At 43.3% G+C, this 20,527-nt stretch overlaps 1 protein-coding gene across 1 annotated transcript in view; it reads right to left on the bottom strand.

Moving 5' to 3' along the window:
- The window catches only part of LOC108681998 (protein retinal degeneration B), a gene marked incomplete in the record, with an annotated part of 51,421 nt that overhangs the window by 29,762 nt on the left and 1,132 nt on the right, over nucleotides 1–20,527 (bottom strand). Inside the window, 7 exon segments of the mRNA XM_018171085.2 lie at nucleotides 352–429; nucleotides 1,034–1,570; nucleotides 2,727–2,844; nucleotides 4,291–4,430; nucleotides 5,591–5,794; nucleotides 6,036–6,174; nucleotides 7,468–7,688. Coding sequence (XP_018026574.1) covers nucleotides 352–429; nucleotides 1,034–1,570; nucleotides 2,727–2,844; nucleotides 4,291–4,430; nucleotides 5,591–5,794; nucleotides 6,036–6,174; nucleotides 7,468–7,545 — 1,294 coding nt within the window.

Below are 20,527 nucleotides of genomic sequence, written 5' to 3'. Positions count from 1 at the left end.
AACCTGGCCTGGTCGAACGCGAACTTTTACAAAATATGCCAGTACAGCGGTTGCCATCAGAGATTATTATTTCTTTATTAAAGAATTCACGAGATTGTACAGAGGAACAAAATGCAGCACCGAGATGAGATGATGGCTTCAGTGTGGCGAGTCACCACACACTGACACCACCCCAGCTCATCACACACACGCCACTTACCCTGTCTCTTATACACATCTAGATGTGTATAAGAGACAGACGTCACCCACAGGACCACGTCACCACCAGGACCACGTCACCCACAGGACCACGTCACCCACAGGACCACGTCACCCACAGGACCACGTCACCCACAGGACCACGTCACCCACCAGGACAGTCAAAGAACTCGTCGTCGCCCCCAGAGTCTGAGCAGGAGTCGCGCCTGATGCTCTCCATGCGCCAGCTCACTGCAACGCGTGTCATACATTAATTATTTAGACACATACAATTATCATATATATTTTACTGAATAATGCGAATATTTTGGTATATTTTACTAAATAATGCGAATATTTTGGTATATTTTACTAAATAATGCGAATATTTCTAAACTAAGCGTACTATAAAAACAACGAAAGTTTCGAAATCAGTAACAAAAATGCCTTCCCACTCACAAAAAATTATCTCAGAACCATTTTCTCTGTTGACAAGTCTTATCATCGTCATTACTCATCATAAATACAACAAGAAAATATGTACATTAACTTTCAGTCAAAATTTCTAGCCCAAAGTTATGTCTTCATTAAAATATACGTAGAGTCGTGAGAAATATTTATCAGTGATTATGAAAAGGCTAATCATTAATATTTTTCATATATTTGGCATATATTTTCGTATAATGATCACGCACCTTGTGACTGAGAACTGAGTGCACGCACCTTGTGACTGAGAACTGAGTGCACGCACCTTGTGACTGAGTGCCCCCACCTTGTGACTGAGAACTGAGTGCCCCCACCTTGTGACTGAGAACTGAGTGCCCCCACCTTGTGACTGAGAACTGAGTGCCCCCACCTTGTGACTGAGAACTGAGTGTGTTCTTAGATGCGCTGCGAGTCCAGGATAGCCTCCTGCCGCTCAAGTGGTCTGGCTGGAGACTGTCGCAGCTGCCAGCCCACTCGGGGACGGAGTATGGGCTTGATCCACCCACTCTCAAGTCCCCACTCTCCTCCACGCGCACACTCACCCCACTCCTGTCACTCTGTTCACTTTCCATGCGCATGCGCGGAGCCCCTACAGCGTGATGAACGTTCCCCCCGTTCACAATATTGTTCCGTCTGTCAGTGTCGCTACTTCTGTCATAATTTGTGACTCCGTCTGCATTTCTGTCAACTTCGACGGCAGGTTTAGAACTATTATTATCTCTGTCGTTGGTGTTGGCAACCACATCGTCCTCTTCATCGTCGTCGTGTTCTGACGAAGCGTACTTCTGCTGCAGGAGCGCCATGGTCTCCTCCTCGATGGCCCGCACGTCAGCGATGGTCAGGCCCCACCACTCGTCCTGCCACGCCCACGCCTGCTGGTGCGCCTTCAGCATCGTCTTCCGCAGCGCTGGTTTTATATAATATTACATTTATTAACATGATAGTTATTTTATAAACATGTTAGTTCTTTTATAAACATGATATTTCATTCATTAACATGATATTTCTTTTATTTACATGATAATTCTTTCATTTAGATGATATTTCATTTGTTTACGTGATATTTCTATTTTTACATTATATTTCATTTGTTTACATGATATTTCTTTTATTTACGAGATATTTTCAGTTCTTATATCATTAGTCTGCTTAGATCGCAAGTTGTCCAAGAAATGTTAAAGCAAAGAAAACGCAAAATTAATTCACCATATTTTTCTATCTAGATATTTTTTTACTACTTTCAAAATAATACGTTCTTCATGGCTATCAAAATTGCAAAAAATTTCAATTGGGAAGCAAATTTGAATGAGGGGCAAATAAATGAGTAAATGCAATATAGTAACTGATCAAAAATAGATGACAGAATCTAATATCTTTCTTCATTTATGGTGTATCCACCGTAGTATTGTGAATATGAATAACAGGTTGGCGGATGGAGGACAGAATTTCGGCGCTAAATATGTTCAGTTCAATAATTGATTTGAATCAAAACTCAATAGGCGTTCAAAGCAAGAGATGCAAGTGCGTATACAACTAAATGGCCTTATGTGTGATATGTATTATAAGCCATGCACAGTGTACATGACGTGCCGACGTCGTGGCTACACAATATGACGTACCGACGTCGTGGCTACACAATAAGACGTACCGACGTCGTGTTTAGTGACGTACCGACGTCGTGTCTAGTGACGTACCGACGTCGTGTCTAGTGACGTACCGACGTCGTGGCTACACAATAAGACGTACCGACGTCGTGTCTAGTGACGTACCGACGTCGTGTCTAGTGACGTACCGACGTCGTTCCTACAAAATATGACGTACCGACGTCGTGTCTGGTGACGTACCGACGTCGTGTCTGGTGACGTACCGACGTCGTGTCGGGTGACGTACCGACGTCGTGTCGGGTGACGTACCGACGTCGTGTCTAGTGACGTACCGACGTCGTTCCTACAAAATATGACGTACCGACATCGCGTCTAGTGACGTACCGACGTCGTTCCTACACAATATGACGTACCGACGCGGTGTCTAGTGACGTACCGACGTCGCATCTAGTGACGTACCGACGTCGTGGATGAACTTCTCTATCTTGCTCTGCATGCCCCAGTAGCGGAACTCGACCTTGCAGAGCTTGTAGGCGCACATGATGGCCCGCCCGTCCTCTAGGGGCGTCGCCCGACCCTGTAAGATACACGGCGTCAGGAGGGTGATACACGACACGATATTCAGTACACAGCACGGCACACGGCACGGTACATGGGTCAGGTGATACACTCGACACAACATACAGCACGACACATGGCGTCAATTGGTAATACACGACAAGGCACCCGACACGACTTGATACATAACAAGATACATGACACGACACACGGGGTGTGGAGGTGATTCACAAGATACACGGAACATAGCACGACACACGGCACAGCACACAGTACAGTCACGACACACCGGCCTCCTCAACACGTGCGGTCTCGGACATTTTTTGTTAATACAACGACGAAGAAATAATTTAAAAAATATCGCATATAAATCCTACAAAACTTTAATAAGTTAATATACCAAGTAAATTTTGGAGCGATAATTTCTTGTCGTTCACAAGCACACCTCATGAATGGCTAAAACTAGGCACAGTTGGAATGAAAAATATGATTATTCCACACAGCATCTATGTTATATATAATACCATAGAGAATCTATATTTGCTCGTCATACTCCTAAGTATATCCCCCGCCGGATGCACCACAGCTTCCTTCACATCCACCACACATAAAACACTCCACCTCCCCCCCCCCCCCCCCCCCCCCCCCCCCCCCCCCCCCCCCCCCCCCCCCCCCCCCCCCCCCCCCCCCCCCCCCCCCCCCCCCCCCCCCCCCCCCCCCCCCCCCCCCCCCCCCCCCCCCCCCCCCCCCCCCCCCCCCCCCCCCCCCCCCCCCCCCCCCCCCCCCCCCCCCCCCCCCCCCCCCCCCCCCCCCCCCCCCCCCCCCCCCCCCCCCCCCCCCCCCCCCCCCCCCCCCCCCCCCCCCCCCCCCCCCCCCCCCCCCCCCCCCCCCCCCCCCCCCCCCCCCCCCCCCCCCCCCCCCCCCCCCCCCCCCCCCCCCCCCCCCCCCCCCCCCCCCCCCCCCCCCCCCCCCCCCCCCCCCCCCCCCCCCCCCCCCCCCCCCCCCCCCCCCCCCCCCCCCCCCCCCCCCCCCCCCCCCCCCCCCCCCCCCCCCCCCCCCCCCCCCCCCCCCCCCCCCCCCCCCCCCCCCCCCCCCCCCCCCCCCCCCCCCCCCCCCCCCCCCCCCCCCCCCCCCCCCCCCCCCCCCCCCCCCCCCCCCCCCCCCCCCCCCCCCCCCCCCCCCCCCCCCCCCCCCCCCCCCCCCCCCCCCCCCCCCCCCCCCCCCCCCCCCCCCCCCCCCCCCCCCCCCCCCCCCCCCCCCCCCCCCCCCCCCCCCCCCCCCCCCCCCCCCCCCCCCCCCCCCCCCCCCCCCCCCCCCCCCCCCCCCCCCCCCCCCCCCCCCCCCCCCCCCCCCCCCCCCCNCGTGTTACAGCATGACACACGGTAATGCACGTGTTACAGCATGACACACGGTAATGCACGTGTTACAGCATGACACACGGTAATGTTCACGGCACGACCATCACCTGGCACGCGGCCCAGTATGTCTGGATCCAGTCCTCCTGTAGAGGACCACGGCCGGTCTTGCTGGACCGGTACAGGGTGGGGTCCTCGGCCTCGTTGTAGTCCGCGCCGTGGGTCTGGTCCCGCACCACGTCGATCAGGTCTGCCGGGCCAGCAGTGACATTAGTAACTCCAGCATAGTACATGAATGTGCTATAATATAATACATGAATGCTACATTGTAACGCTACACACTCCGTATATAATTTGAAGAACAAATAACTCTACAGTCATAGTTATTTCATTGAGCGTCTTAAGAAATGATTAGATTTACTCTGAACTTGGGATGATATGCAACTCTGCAGCTCGATGAGTTTTACTTCTTCAGTGGATTGGGTCCAAAAATAATTCAAATATTAGTATAGGATGGCAGAATTTGTTTCTTTAAACAGGTTTCTTTGAAGACCAGAGAATTTGCGTTATTGAAAATTTTCTCAACATATCGAACAGTATTTTTCGTTCACGATGGCAAATACGAAAAATACTATTCAAAATATTAAAAAAAAAAGAAAATCATCAATAAAACAAATTCTCTTGTCTTCAATCAAATCAGCAAAAAGAAACATAAGTCAGGAAACTTGCTGACTTCATCATATTCTAAGAGTTCATTAGTTTAGGACGTAAACAAGCAGGCAAAGCAGTATTTATCAAGAAAGAGAACTCACAACCGCTGAAACCTGGCCTGGTCGAACGCGAACTTTTACAAAATATGCCAGTACAGCGGTTGCCATCAGAGATTATTATTTCTTTATTAAAGAATTCACGAGATTGTACAGAGGAACAAAATGCAGCACCGAGATGAGATGATGGCTTCAGTGTGGCGAGTCACCACACACTGACACCACCCCAGCTCATCACACACACGCCACTTACCACACTCGAACTGTTTGAGGTTCGAATAAGTGACAGAAGTTGTTAAATCCCCCCACACACGTCACTCACCACACGCACCACACTCATTCCAATCATCCCACACATGCACACCACTCACTACACGCACACCACTCAGCTTACACCCCACACACTCACCCACACATCACTCACCCCACACACTCACCCACACATCACTCACCCCACACACTCACTCAACCTACACACGTCACTCACCACACACACGTCACTCACCACACACACGTCACTCACCACACACACGTCACTCACCACACACACGTCACTCACCCCACACACGTCACTCAGCCTATACACCACTCAGCCCTACACCCCACACACACCCCACTCAGAACTAAACCCCACGTCACTGACCACACTCGCAGAGCTTGCGCTCAGCAGGAGTGAGGTTGAAGACGTTGTCCTGATGTCCGCCGTCATCGTGGTAGACGGTCTCGACCTCGAGGCTGAACTTGTCCACCATGGAGCAGGTGTAGCGCGTCTTGGTGTAGGGGTAGGCGTTCCAGGCCTCCTCCTCCACCGTCAGCGCCGACTTCGGGATCAGCGCCTTCAGCCAGCCTGTACTGTCCCTCACACGACTGTCCCTCACACGACTGTCCCTCACACGACTGTCTCACGACTGTCCCTCACACGACAGTCCTTCACACAACTGTCCCTCACACAACTCTCCCTCACACAACTCTTCCTCACACAACTGTCCCTCACACAACTCTCCCTCACACAACTATCCCTCACACAACTGTCCCTCACACAACCGTCCCTCACACAACAATCCCTCACACGACAGTCCCTCCCTCACCAGGCAGGTGGGAGGCGACGTAGTAAACCTTCCTCGTGTACTGGCCGGCGCCTGAAGGCCCAGGGCCGTCAGTGTAGGGCTCGTTCACCAAGATCTGCACGCCGCTCTCCTCGCTGTGGCTCTCCATCCGCGACTTCTTCTGCACGACACAAGCATGGCTGTCAGTTCTTGAGTCCTCATCCGCAACCCACGAGGGTATGAGCCCTTTATTGCCCTCTAATTAAGCAAAGTATTTTATTACCCTCCACAAAAATCAGCAATGATTGCCTCGTACGAAACGTGTGCGAAGACAAATTTTATACGACACAAGCATGGCTGTCAGTTGTTGGGTCCTCATCCGAACCCCACGAGGGTATGAGCCCTTTATTGCCCTCTTATTAAGCAAAGTATTTTATTCCTCTCCACAAAAATCAGCAATGATTGCCCCGTACGAAACGTGTGCGAAGAAAAATTTCATTTGGCTGCCGTATGGTAAAAAGGGCTTACGGTAAGGCTGTAGCTACCACGCTAAATTTATTGAACAATAAAGAATTTAGTTCTTTATTCTCTGGATTATTTGATCTGACTCTAGAATATACATTTTCATGATTAGGTTGGCGTCCGTTGCATGCAGAACGACAACAAAAAGAAACCTTACAACCGACTGTCATGCCATGCTGCCTTCTATAGAGGGAGGGACAACAAAGTTTTCTTCTTGTTTTGACCTGATATGTAGATACGTTGACTTGATGACAACATACCATACAGACATGTGTATTCTGCACGTGTCCAGAATATGATTAAATATGACAGCCACAGATAAGATATTCACATACACAATGTATAGGGCGATGCAACGCTTTGATTGACGACATTCAGCGGCGGTTTAAAAACGTATTTGTACGAGCAAGGATTTTAACCTCTATTGTTCAATTCGGTATAAAAGAAAATTACTGGTACCGTACATACAATATTAAATGAAGTCAAATCAGAGAGAAAATATATTTTAAAAATATAACTCAGTAGTACTCACTGCAGTGAGTGACAGAGCGCATTTTCTCGTCGACTAAAACGTGAAGTCACGGACAGACAGACGGACATGGCGAGCACAATAGTGCATTTTTTTCCATAAATCAGAAAATGCGCTAAAAAACGAGAAAATATTTAAGTAAAATAAACACATTGCTATCTAATTGTAATTAAGTTGATATGTAAATCAAGCTTTGACTAAAGCACGACGTGGTTGCGCTGATGCAAGTTCATGTGATCACGAGTTTTCAAGAATAAATATAGATATCACATAGATCATAGATATAAGAACAAGATATGGCTACAACTTGATATTACTGTAGATATTACTGCACAGTTTGTATCAGGAAAGGTCACTTTACTATATGTATTTAAGTAAGTGCTGCAAAAATTGCCAATAATGTTATAAAAGAGGCATACTAACAGCGATCATGTAGAGCTGAGCGATCCGATATTCCTCTACCGTGAGAGGTAGAGGAATACGATACTCCTTGATGAGCATTGTGGAGACAGGAGGTATGGATGTAGGAGATGTAGGAGATGTAGGAGATGTAGGAGGTGTAGGAGATGTAGGAGATGTAGGAGGTCTATCAGACCACGCCGCGCCTCACGTCATACCGGGAGACGCCCTCAGAGCGGCCAGCCCTGGGGGCGAAACATGACACTTCAAAAGACAACGAAAAAAATATGAATTCTTTAGGGATCTAAAATACATTTCAAGTCATCACTCTAAGTTTAAAGGATAAAACAGCAACCGGTCGCATAATTTTAGAGTTATCTTTAAGGTATATTAGCTTATTAAAGCAAAATATTTATTATTTTAATTAATTCAAATGAAAAAAGTCCTAGCTCGAAACAAATGGCGAATTTCCATGGCATTCTTTGACCAAGTGATCGCGTGTTTGCTCAAGAGAAAATTCAAGGTCAAGCAAGTAGCGCCCTTAATAAGCGTAAATTATCGTTGATAACAGAATATAAGATAACAATTGCAGCTACTTATGTGCACTGGTTTCCTCTAAATCCGGCCATTTCATAGCTCCAGCCAAGTGAGTCGAGCGTTTTATTATAATTATGGTATAAAATTAGACAAAATAAAATTAGAATCTGCAATTTAGACTCACTATTTGCTAGTTTGCTAGAATGCAAAACACAGTCAGCATCAAAAACAAGACGTGAGCAAGACCGCTCCCCAACCTGCGCGGAAGCACAATTTTATAAAAGGCCTGGGCACTTTATCAAGTCCCTCCAGTAGCTTGTACAACTTCCATGTTGTAGCCATAATTGTAGGAGTTAATCCAACGCATGTTATCCAACACAAACACAGCCCCACTCATCAACACGCACGTCAACTAACACAAACACAGCCCAACTCATCAACACGCACGTCAACCAACACAAACATTTCATCAACACAATCAAATAACACAAACATGGTCCACGTTGTCCTGAATGATAAAGTGAGTGCTATTAAAAAGCGCTGCTGCTATTGGTCAGTTACAAGGGCGTCATGCAAACCTGGCCACGCTATTGGCTGCTGCTTGACGTCACACACAAGCCCTCGTCTGATTGGCCGGCTGAAGGCACCACAAGTGTTCCCGCCGGGCAGAATAACGAAACAAATGAAATAGTTGAGTCGGAAACAAGCGAAGTGGAAACCTGCCTTATAATTAGGCGTTGCAGTCATCCGACATTGTTACTTTTGGAGTGAACCTTTTTCAAGACCGTCTGTTTGCTTCCTTGACACTGCATGTTCACTCTGTTTAATTTAAACACTAGATTTGTAAGTGAATGTTTGAATTCCCGTCCGTCCGTATTTTTCCTAACAGCCTGATTATTTGTCGATTTTTCAAAAACACAGTCTTTTTAACCTTAATTTAAACGTCAGATCATTTGGCAGTTTATACATATTTTGTATAGTACATAGATCCAGGCGAGCCTGTTAACGAAAAACAGTGAGGTTAGCGCGGGTAGATAGCATGAAAGGACGACACTTGAATGATGCGAGCAACATCCCTGGAGTGTCTGCAACTTAGCAGACATACTAAAATGTTCGTTGTAATGTCCGTAGATTTTTTCCATAATTTGTTAAATATTCCAAGCTTCAAAAATAAATATTTGAATTTGAAGCTTGATGTTCGGTACGTAGCTTTTTTCAAATATTTAAAGGTTCCAGGTAGCCTAAATTTAATACTTGGGCATTGAATTAAGCTTGAGTCTGATTGCACTAGATAAAATAAATTATACATTATTTAAGCAGTATATTTAGAGTAGTTTATTCAGAATTAACCCTAGTACTATTATTGAATTTAATAGTATATTTTCATTGGAATGTTTTGTAGATGACATCGTAGATAACATCGTTATGTCATCTACATAACATCGTTACGTTACGTATAAATGTTACGGAGGTAACATCGTCATGTTACAGCTGGCAGAGGCCATCAAAACGTGCGGTACTAGACAAGTACGCGTCTGAAAGTAAATACTTGCATCATTTCCACAATCATCAACTATCCTAAATAAACGTCAGTAAATTATTGAATAGCTTCGAGTGCATAACTACCAAGTACCAACAAAGAGAAAACTGCTCTGCACCCGAAAAAAAAATCAAGCCGCTAGACGTTGACATCTTTGCGGCAACCAAAATACTGTCATTCATTATGGCTCAGTCAGCAACGTTCGGCAACATGAGTGAGGGACATATTAACTCATTAATCGCATAATCACCCGCTATATAATTACCTAGAGCTGAAATACCTTTTTACGGTTTTACCTAACCTAATATTATCTGGTTCATTATTATTAGATAATATGTAATTTACTATATTATGACCCACTACAATGACTACATTGTCACCTAGTGCAGGAGTACCAAGTTAGTTAGTTTAGTGGCCAAATGTTTACTAGCGCTTCAGCTATTTAGCTATCTCGCACCGAAAGTCAAGATGAACATCACCATGGAGGTGGAAGGTCTCAATTATTCATCACCCACAAGGGGCGGAAGGTCTCAGATGTCCAGCCCGCTGAAGCTGGCGCGAAAGAAGCAGCGTTAGCATCTCAAAGAGACGACGTGACAAGGAGGGACAGGTGAAAAGCAACAGAAACTAAGACACTCGAACAAGAGGTCGCTTACACGGGACGTCGGCCGCCCGACGAGACAGAGAAGTGAAATGTAAAGAATCCTGCCTACATAATAACTTAACCCCACAACTGAGACCTGCAGTCAGACACCGCGAGCTCAGCGGTGGGGCGCTCAGGAACAATCCCCCTAGGAACGCGAAATCCCATAGGACTTCTGACGAGCACAGACACCCGTCAGAAGTCCCCCCTGAGGGGGCAGGAGTACCAAGTAAAATGTTATTAAGTACATTGTTACTAAAGACTTCACCTCATATGGAAGACCTGAAACCTTGATTAGTGCAATAAGGCATCATCATTTGAAGAATACAATACTAGTATCAGGATTACCATCACATTCATTAGTTGAGTATCAGGGGTACCCTCATCACATTCAACACTTCATTCACTTGAGTACCTATATGAATTATCCACATTTCATTCACTAGTCTATAATGTACGTAGGTTATGTTCATATACACGTATAATTAGTTCATCGGTGACGCCATCACTAAATAAATACATCAGACTGATCAGAGTGATGCATGTACAACGGTCATCAAATACATGAGTTTGGTATCTGAGTAAGCATCGTTAATCGTAAATTGTTTATCACGTACGAGTATTAAATGCAGTCACAAAATCTCTTAGTAACAAAAATAACGTCGCGCCTTCACTACCGCAGCTCTTGAGAAGTCAAAAATATTCCTAGGCTACAACGAACATTCTTTCCTAGGTCACATCTGGAATGCTTGGACACATTGACCGCCATTGTGGATGACAGGGCTATAACCAGACTAATATCAATGTTCGTGATATTATGTTATATGGTAAACATAGAGCCGATGATGGTCTTCGTGAAGCCGGACTATAGCCTGTTAAGAAAACGACGGTAATTAGGAGCTCGCGACGCATACCGCCACTGATGGCGTCACAAGGCACACTAAAACCAAACTCTCACAGACTCACGCCACGAGAGTGACGCGACGGCAGCAAGGCCTCCTAAGCAGCACCAGCAGTCGTCACAAGCATGGGCCTAATGTACTCCTAGTCTTTTAACGCTTAGCCGATAAGAGAATGAGATGCATAAGCAAAGAACTTACGAAGCACTGATGTACTTTAAGCAGCTCATTATTCGCAAACAATCACCTCAGAGGTGATAAGAGTAAAGGAGTGCCAGCATAGCTTTCTGTTGGCATGTTAGGGAAAAGCAACGCAAGTGCGCGTAGTCCCCCAAGTTCACTGGGCGCACAACTGAGGTGAGGTTTCCTTACGTTCCTTTGTAGTTTCAAGAACAGAAACGCGGAGTTAGCGCCACAGTACCAGAAACATCAGAGTAGATTTGATGATTGTTCAGATATCAAGCCTTCGTACAAATGCTCTGATATAATGAACAGCGGTCCTTTCAGCGTTTTTCAAATATCACGATCTAAACATGAGCGAATGTTTCCAAACAATGTTTGGTAAATGCAACGTAGGCACCGTGTCCGTCCGAACATACGGTACTTTGCAAACCCGGATTCAGGTTATCAAAATGTGAACAAAATTTATGTTAGTGTTAACACGAACCACTCGTGCTTAATGAAATATATTTGTTCTACTCACGAGAAGGCAATTGATTTACCCACGCCCAAAGAATTTGGTGTTTTTAATGCGTCTAGACTCTAGAGTCTAGAGGAGCATTTTCACAAGCTGATCATTGTTCTCAAATGCTTGAAATAGTTTTATCCCTTGAATATAGACTTCTGAATCTCATAATTGTTTTCTCAAAATGAACCATGACAACAGAAAAATTTTTTTCTCTGGGGAAAAAAATACCAAGACGAAGGGAAAAGACTGTCCAGAACCTAATCTATCAATCGGGACAAGAATTGTTTCGAAATTGAAAAGTGGTTTCCCGTACATAAGAAAACGTTGAGAAACAGTGACATGATACGAGACGTAACATAACGGTATTAGATATTCTATTGCGTATCAAACATTAAAGAACGCGCGGTTGAGGGATGTAGATATAATTAATCGCTTGATCACTAATGGGCGCTTGAGTGAGTTTGATATCATTTGGCAGCCAACACGTGTCAGTTACATTAATGGGCAAATTTGGCTATGTATAGAAAAATTCTGCGGTAAAATCTTTTTCTTATAACGTATCATAATCGATACAATTCAAACAAAGACGCCCGTAGCTAAACGAAAGCGTTTTGAAGGTCGTTATGGCACGCACCATCGCAAGTTGCTGACGCCCAGCCTACGAGTCGGTCACTCAAGCGAGTGCGGCCTAGCTTCCATAGGCACTTAAAATTACCAGCCAATTACAAGATGGGCATTAGAGGTAGCACTTTGGGTATTAGAGGAAGAAAATTGTGAACAATTGCATTATTCAAATTGAGGATTAGCTGGTATGTCTCGGTTCAGTATGGATCGTTTTAAGACCCGTTATGTTAAAGGAATGCAACTTTTGCAGAATGGAAATGCTTAATCAGTCCGGAAAGTCAACAGGTCATCGACGAATAAAACATGCCACAATCCTGACTGGTCCAGAATTTAGTGCCGTAGGCGAGTCTCGTGGCCTTTGAAGCTCGGTGAATTTATAATGTAGTCTTAGAATAGCACCGAGAAGGAATCTTTTTAGCCTTTGTGAATGTCATTGTATCAATTTTATTGTCGTCGTGGGCCCCGTTGCAACTATGAGCGATCATAAGCGCTTGAGTTTGAACCTCCAGAGTGTTGGTGAAAATCGCCGGCGCGGAAGTTCGTACGACCAGTGCATCGGTTATTTGGAATTGATTTATGCTATTAGTCGCGTCTGGCTGAGCTCTCTATCCTCAATTACGTAATTCTGGGTCCGTAAGGAAGTCGTACGGGTACCATACCCTCACTTGCGTCCGGCATGTAATCAGCACCACAGTAGTTAAGCTACCACACCCACCACTTGCCGTCTATCTGAAGACTGCCCCATTCGCCGAGCCTGCCGCCCTATATATACCCGAGTAGGCAACCTCTGCGTCGATAGCTCTCGTAACTTTACATTTAATATAGCCATCGCTTGTCATTTAAATCGGTTCCATTCATAGATAGGCATATACAAATTTCGACCGCATTTCATTGTCGAATTTCGATTCTTACTTGAGAAGATGGAAGAAAAGGTGTCAAGTATTCTATAAATTAACTAATGCTAAATTATTACCGCTGTGGCAAAATGATACTTATGAAGTTTTTGCGTACCTCTTCAAATTTTGGCATCTAAATCTAAAATAATTCCCGCGATTTGTGAAAACATCGTTGATACATTTCTTTGAATTGTGATGTACCGTAATTCAACTTCTTCGACTGTCCTGCAATTAAAAAAATTTGCCGAAAGGGTTTTGAAAACAGAGAAACATATTTTTTGAAGCGTGTTGAACGTTTTAAGTTTCACGGGAAACTAAATAACAAATAAATCGCATCAAAAACGTCCTCTTTTATTCACTCTTGATATGTCATTTTCATAAGATTTTTTTCAATTTTTTTATCTTGATGTGCCATTTTTTAAAGAACAATTAATCCCTCACGCGAATAGTGGAACGGGTAGAAACGATTGTGAACAGCTAGGGTTCGCGAACCCTGTTCAGTAAAGGCTAACTAGTGAGTAGTGTTTACCTACCAGAATCCCGATGGTGGTAGTTTGCAAAACGTTTTCGCAGCGAATGCTCAGCCGGTGTAAATGTGCTGTATTCTATAGCAAGGGCACATGTAGAGACAACTCCAATGTAAAAAGAGATTGTTAAGCTTTATAATTACACAATTTATGGGATACTTCAGCTTTTAAAACTTGACAGTCGGCCACTTGAAATTGTAAATTATATTTCCGGAATCAACAGGTTTGAGCGCGCATGTTATGATAACCCAGATGTCATGCGTTCAACTTAGTCAATTGCTAGAGAACAACTACTGGTATACATGATACTGACACTCATAGAAATGAGCGAGAGATTAGCCAAATATCGAGACACTATTTGACCTTATGTGGGTCATATCAACAAAAGTTTATCCGACTAAAGGACGCATCAGGGGTGCCAATGCTCTCTGCTCGTGTAATGCGTAAGATAGTAAGTCAATATTTCGATGGACAATAGGAACTATTCCACTTTCTTAATGGAGGTAGAGCGAACGTGAGTTCGTCACGCCTAGAGGCCGCACAGTCTGCAGTACGAGTATGAAAGCTCGGGATCAATGCATGCGATAGGCAAAATTTTTCGTTAATGCATTAAGTTATATTAAAATAAACACTTCAGCTCTATTTGCAATTCTTACTACAAATTTTATGAAAACAGGTCAGCAAAAACTTTAGATAAAATAATTAAATGCGTGCGTACCTATTACGAGAGCTGATGCCGAAACACGAAACGAAGCTAAATTTGTCATTGCCACTTACGCACCAAAGCCTATGACGTCACTAGGTGCTCGTCACTTATTGGTTGCTCGGCGAGGATGACGTCATCGCCCTGCGCTTCTTACGTTACTATAGACCGGTCGCACGTGCGTCTCTCTGAGAGGGTTGGAAAGTTTACGTCGAGCGCTGCAACGTCGAGCGCTGCAACGTCGAGCGCTGCAACGTCAAGCGCTGCAATGTCGAGCGCTGCAACGTCGAGCGCTGCAACGTCAAGCGCTGCAACGTCGAGCGCTGCAACGACGAACGCTGCAACATGGAGCGCTACAACGTCGAGCGCTGCAACGTCGAGCGCTGCAACGTCGAGCGCTACAGCGTCGAGCGCTGCAACGTCGAGCGCTGCAACGTCGAGCGCTACAGCGTTGAGCGCTGCAACGTCGAGCGCTGCAACGTCAGGCACCGCACCTTCCATCTCCCCCAGCCATCCCCAAGCCTCTCCCTCCTCCCCGAGGCTCGCTCTTTCCATCGCAAATGTCAAAGGTGGGCGAGAGCAGCGGCGACAGCAGCAGCGGTATAACTACCGCTCTCTAACGCCACAGCTCCAGACTGGTACTTGACTTGTATAAACGAAGATGAAAATGCTGAGAGAAATTAAAACGCATTGGATAAAAATGGTTACATCATAGGCCCTCCCAATGACGATGCAGATGATGATAAATAAGAAATTTAAATGAAAGTATAAGACTATAATTTTTTGAACTCGTGCCTTGAACCTATAGGCAGTTTGAAGTGAATTGAAAATTAATCTTGTACCTAAGAGCAGGAACAATCGACGTCACTAATGACGGGAACCAACACACAAATAAAGAATATTGCCAATAACAACAGGAACAAAGGACACGTATAACAGTAGGGGGCGGCAATAATTTCAAGGGAAACTATGTCATTAAACGAAATATTTCTTTCAACAGAAGCCGATGAAATGGAAGAGGTCCGTGACGTTTAGACTTCGGTTATATTCTTCAATTGATATGGTTGAGACGAGCTGTCACTCTCTTCCTCCTATAGCAGAATGCAAGATACCAACATAATATAACATAACATAGTGATCTCGGCGCTGAAGCGTAGATCTGATGTGGCCTGTCGCCGATTATTTTCCTTTTCGTGCCTTGTTCCCAAAAGATCTAAAATCGTGTCATTTGACCGGATATTTTCATGACTGACGATAGTTTGAAGTAGCTACTAGACTTCCACCGAGTTCGATAAGGTGCTAGGCATTTCAAATCTGAACATATATTTTTCCATAGCTTTATCTAGTCTGTTCTTGAACGCGTTCATACTTGGAGCGCCACCGATGTCATCGGGGAGGCTGTTCCACATGTCGGTGATTCGAAGCGAGAAGAAATTTTGTCGCGTGGAGAAGTTGCAGCGCAGTTTTTTTAGCTTATAGCCGTGGCCCCTGGTGTTGGTTCTTGTTTCAAGTTCTAGTAATCCTTCGGGGACCTTGTAAAGACCATGAGTATACTTGTATACTTCAATGAGGTCCCCACGCAGACGTCGATAACTGAGGCTTGGAAGCTTCATAATCTTCAATCTTTCTTCATAGGACTTGCCCTTCAAGCCTGGAATTATCCTTGTTGTACGTCTTTGAACATTCTCTATTAAATTTATGTCCTTTTCAAATCTCGGTGACCACACAACGTGTCCAAACTCTAGATTCGGGCGCACGACAGCAACAAACAACTGCTTCATCGCTTCTGCATCTAGGAACTCGTATGAGCGTCTGATTAGTCCAAGAAGTTTGTTGGATGTGTTAGCTTGCGTTTCAACATGCTTAGAAAATTTCAGCTCCTTGTCGACATAAACTCCGAGATCTTTTTCCCTACTAGACTTTTCAATCATTGCTCTCTCGTTGCAGCCATGTCTTCTCATACTGTAATCTTGCTGTTCATTGTAATTCCCGAGGTGAAGTACTTTACACTTGTCAGCATTAAATCGCAGCTGCCACGTATCAGCTCAGTTAACTAAACTGTCAAGATCATCTTGTAATTGCGCTTTATTTGACGCATCCATCAGCGTATTATAAACTTTTGTGTCGTCGGCATACATGGAGCACACACAGGACACTGCTTCAGGCAAATCGTTTATAAAAGCAACGACTAAAATAGGCCCAAGAACGCTTCCTTGTGGCACGCCGCTGCGCACTGATGCCCAGTCTGACACGGTTCCGTTAATACTGACACGTTGTCGTCTACCTACTAGAAAATCTCTGATCCATTGGAGTACATTTCCCTCAATTCCCAAAGACTTCACTTTAGCCGCTCATGCGGAACTCTGTCAAATGCTTTGGCAAAATCGAGGTACAATGCATCCACTGGCTCCCTTTCGTCCAGCAGGCGAGTCCAATCGTTCAACGTAGATAATAAGATAGTGGTGCAGGATCTACCGGCAATAAACCCTGTTGACTATCTGATAGGAGATGTCAACAGTCAAGTGATCGATAATCCTATCCCTCAAAACAGATTCCATCACCTTACAAAAAATACTTGTCAGAATGACAGGGCGATAGTTACCGGGGCCACTTTTGACACCCTTTTTGAACAGTTGTGTTACTTGAGCTTCTATCCAGTCGGACGGCAAAGTTCCTTCGTTCAAGGTTTTTTTTAAAGAATACTGTCAATGGGCCGGCCAGAACGGTTGCTAATTCTTTGAGCAATCTGGGATGGAAGCCGTCTGGTCAGCATGACTTGTTGGGATTTCGAGCCACAAACATGTTTCAATGAGCTGCAAACATGTTACAATGAGCTGCAAACATGTTACAATGAGCTGCAAACATGTTACAATGAGCTGCAAACATGTTACAATGAGCTGCAAACATGTTACAATATGCTACAAACACATACAATAAGCTACAGACATGTTACAATGAGCTGCAAATATGTTACAATATGCTACAAACATGTTACAATGAGCTACAAACATGTTACAATGAGCTGCAAACATGTCAAAATATTCTACAAACATGTTACAATAAGTTACAAACAAGTTACAATGAGCTACAAAGATGTTGCAATGAGGTACAAACAAAAATGTTACAATGAACTACAAACATGTTACAATGAGCTGCAAACATGTCAAAATATGCTACAAACATGTTACAATAAGTTACAAACAAGTTACAATGAGCTACAAAAATGTTACAATGAGCTACAAAGATGTTACAATAAGCTACAAACATGTTACAATAAGCTACAAACATGTTACAATGAGCTACAAACATGTTACAATAAGCTACAAACATGTTACAATATGCTACAAACATGTTACAATATGCTACAAACATGTTACAATAAGCTATAAACATACTACAATGAGATACAAACCAGTTACAATATGCTACAAACCAGTTACAATAAGCTACAAACATGTTACAATAAGATACAAACATGTTAAAATAAGCTACAAACATGTTACAATAAGCTACAAGCATGTTACAAAAAGATACAAACATGTTACAATAAGCTACAAACATGTTACAATAAGATACAAACATGTTACAATAATAAGCTACAAACATGTTACAATAAGCTACAAACATGTTACAATGAGCTACAAACATGTTACAATGAGCTATAAACATGTTACAATAAGCTACAAAGAGGTTACAATAAGCTACAAACATGCTACAATAAGCTACAAACATGTTACAATAAGTTAAATACATGTTACAATAAGCCACAGACATGTTGCAATGAGCTACAAACATGTTACATTAAGTTACAGACATGTTACAATCAGCCAAAGACATGTTGCAATGAGCTACAAACATGTTACCATAAGCTACAAACGTGTTACAATGAGCTATAAACGTGTTACAATGAGATATAAACATGTTACAATAAGCTACAAACATGTTACAATGATCAATAAGCATGTTACAATGAGCTACAAACATCTTACAATAAGCTACTAATGTGTAACAATAAGCTATAAACATGTTACAATTAGCTATAAATATGTTACAATAAGCTACAAAGATGTTACAATAAGCTACAAACATGTTACAATGAGCTATAAACATGTCACATCAAGCTACAAACATGTTACAATAAGCTACAAGCATGTTACAATAAGCTACAAATATGTTACAATAAGCTACAAACATGTTACAATGAGCTATAAATGTTACAATAAGCTACAAACATGTTACAATGAGCTATAAACATGTCACATCAAGCTACAAACATGTTACAATAAGCTACAAGCATGTTACAATAAGCTACAAATATGTTACAATAAGCTACAAACATGTTACAATGAGCTATAAAAATATTACAATGAGCTACAATATTTTACAATAAGCTACTAACATGTAACAATAAGTTATAAACATGTTACAATGAGCTATAAACATGTTACACAAGCTACAAAGAGGTTACAATAAGCTACAGACATGTTACAATAAGCTATAAACATGTTACAATAAGCTAGAAATGTGTTACAATAAGCTACAGACATTTTACAATAAGCAACAAGCACCACAACAACCAATAAATAAATTGAAGTGGCAGCAGATCTGAAGCCTTATAGGCAGCTGCACTGTGAGAGGCTTCTTCCCACTCACTCACCGAGAACTTAACAAGTTTAAAGCATATCTTGTCAAACAATTCCAAACACATGGCAGAGTATCATAATGGAAATGGTTTGCATCAATGTGTCGACCATTCACCATTCAATATGTTCCAAGGCAAACAATGCAGACCAGACAAAAGGATTATGTATAGTCTACAACATCATTTAGTTTAAAATTAAATTTACAATTAGAAATGCATTGCTTAGTTATTAGTAAAAAAAAAATAAGATATATCATACCAGCATACGTATATAAGGTCATTTAATTTATAGTGATTAATTTCTGGACAGTGGGTACTTGCATCCTGCTGCCTGCTTAGCATTAGCAGCAGATGAATTTATAGACCTTTCATTACAGAAAACTCAGTTGTGGTCAGCAGATACAAGTTACAACACAATACATTATAGTTATATTTGAAAACTTTTAACTCGAGAGTTTTATACCCTGACTTAACTTACAGTTGTACTTAAAAACTCTTAAAATTGACATGATGCTTATGAAATTCATTATTCACTCCTGCAGTTCAATGCAAATTAAAACGAAATAAATTCTAAATTGAGTTTTATCACAATTTTAGAAACTTTCCAAGGAGCCTAGAATTTGCTGCAAGTTTCATATATATAAGATCAGGCACAAATGGCATATTGGATCACAAAACTAAAACAGGACCTTTTTTATTTATATAAACTCAGATGACATAATTGGTTTGAGCTAAGAACCCAGTTAGAGCAAAAATGAATACATGAACTGCCTTATTTCTTAAAATAAACTCTGCAGCAACCTCTTTTAATGATAAATATCAATATTTAATGATGAACTTGTCAGAAAAAGTAGTTGCCTCTCACCATTAATCATCAATGTGCAATACTTCAGTAGTATTACATGAAATTTTGATAAAGTGAATATATTTGTGAAGTACAGTTGCAGTGTGGAATTCTAGAGGGATATTAAATTAACCAGTACACATAGCATATTGGAAAGCAGGACCTGAAAGCTTGGAAAGGCCAGGAACTTTACACTTTCAGTCCATCATATCATATACATAACCTATTTCTTTCCAGCTGTGATTGGTTGATGGGATTGTGATTTTAGGCTTTTTAGCCCCTTCCAGCTTTCCAGCTGTGATTGGTTAATGGAATTGTAATGTTATCTGCTTTCTAGCTGTGAATTGGTTGACAGAGATGCTTTCAAGCTGTGATTTGTTGATGGAGATGCTTTCAAGCTGTGATTGGTTGTGCCCATAAGCCCCGACCTTAAATATGGTATATGTCTACAGTACTGGTTAACTAAATACTCAACTTGAACTTGATCATTACAAACTAAAAGCCTGGATAATTTTCAAAAAATCCATTAAATAAAAAAAAA

This window comes from Hyalella azteca, unplaced genomic scaffold (genome assembly GCF_000764305.2).
Source record: "Hyalella azteca isolate HAZT.00-mixed unplaced genomic scaffold, Hazt_2.0.2 contig1803, whole genome shotgun sequence".
Classification (NCBI taxonomy): Eukaryota; Metazoa; Arthropoda; class Malacostraca; order Amphipoda; family Hyalellidae; genus Hyalella; species Hyalella azteca.
Note: the sequence above shows the minus strand (reverse complement) of the source record. Positions and strands in the feature narration are given on the sequence as shown.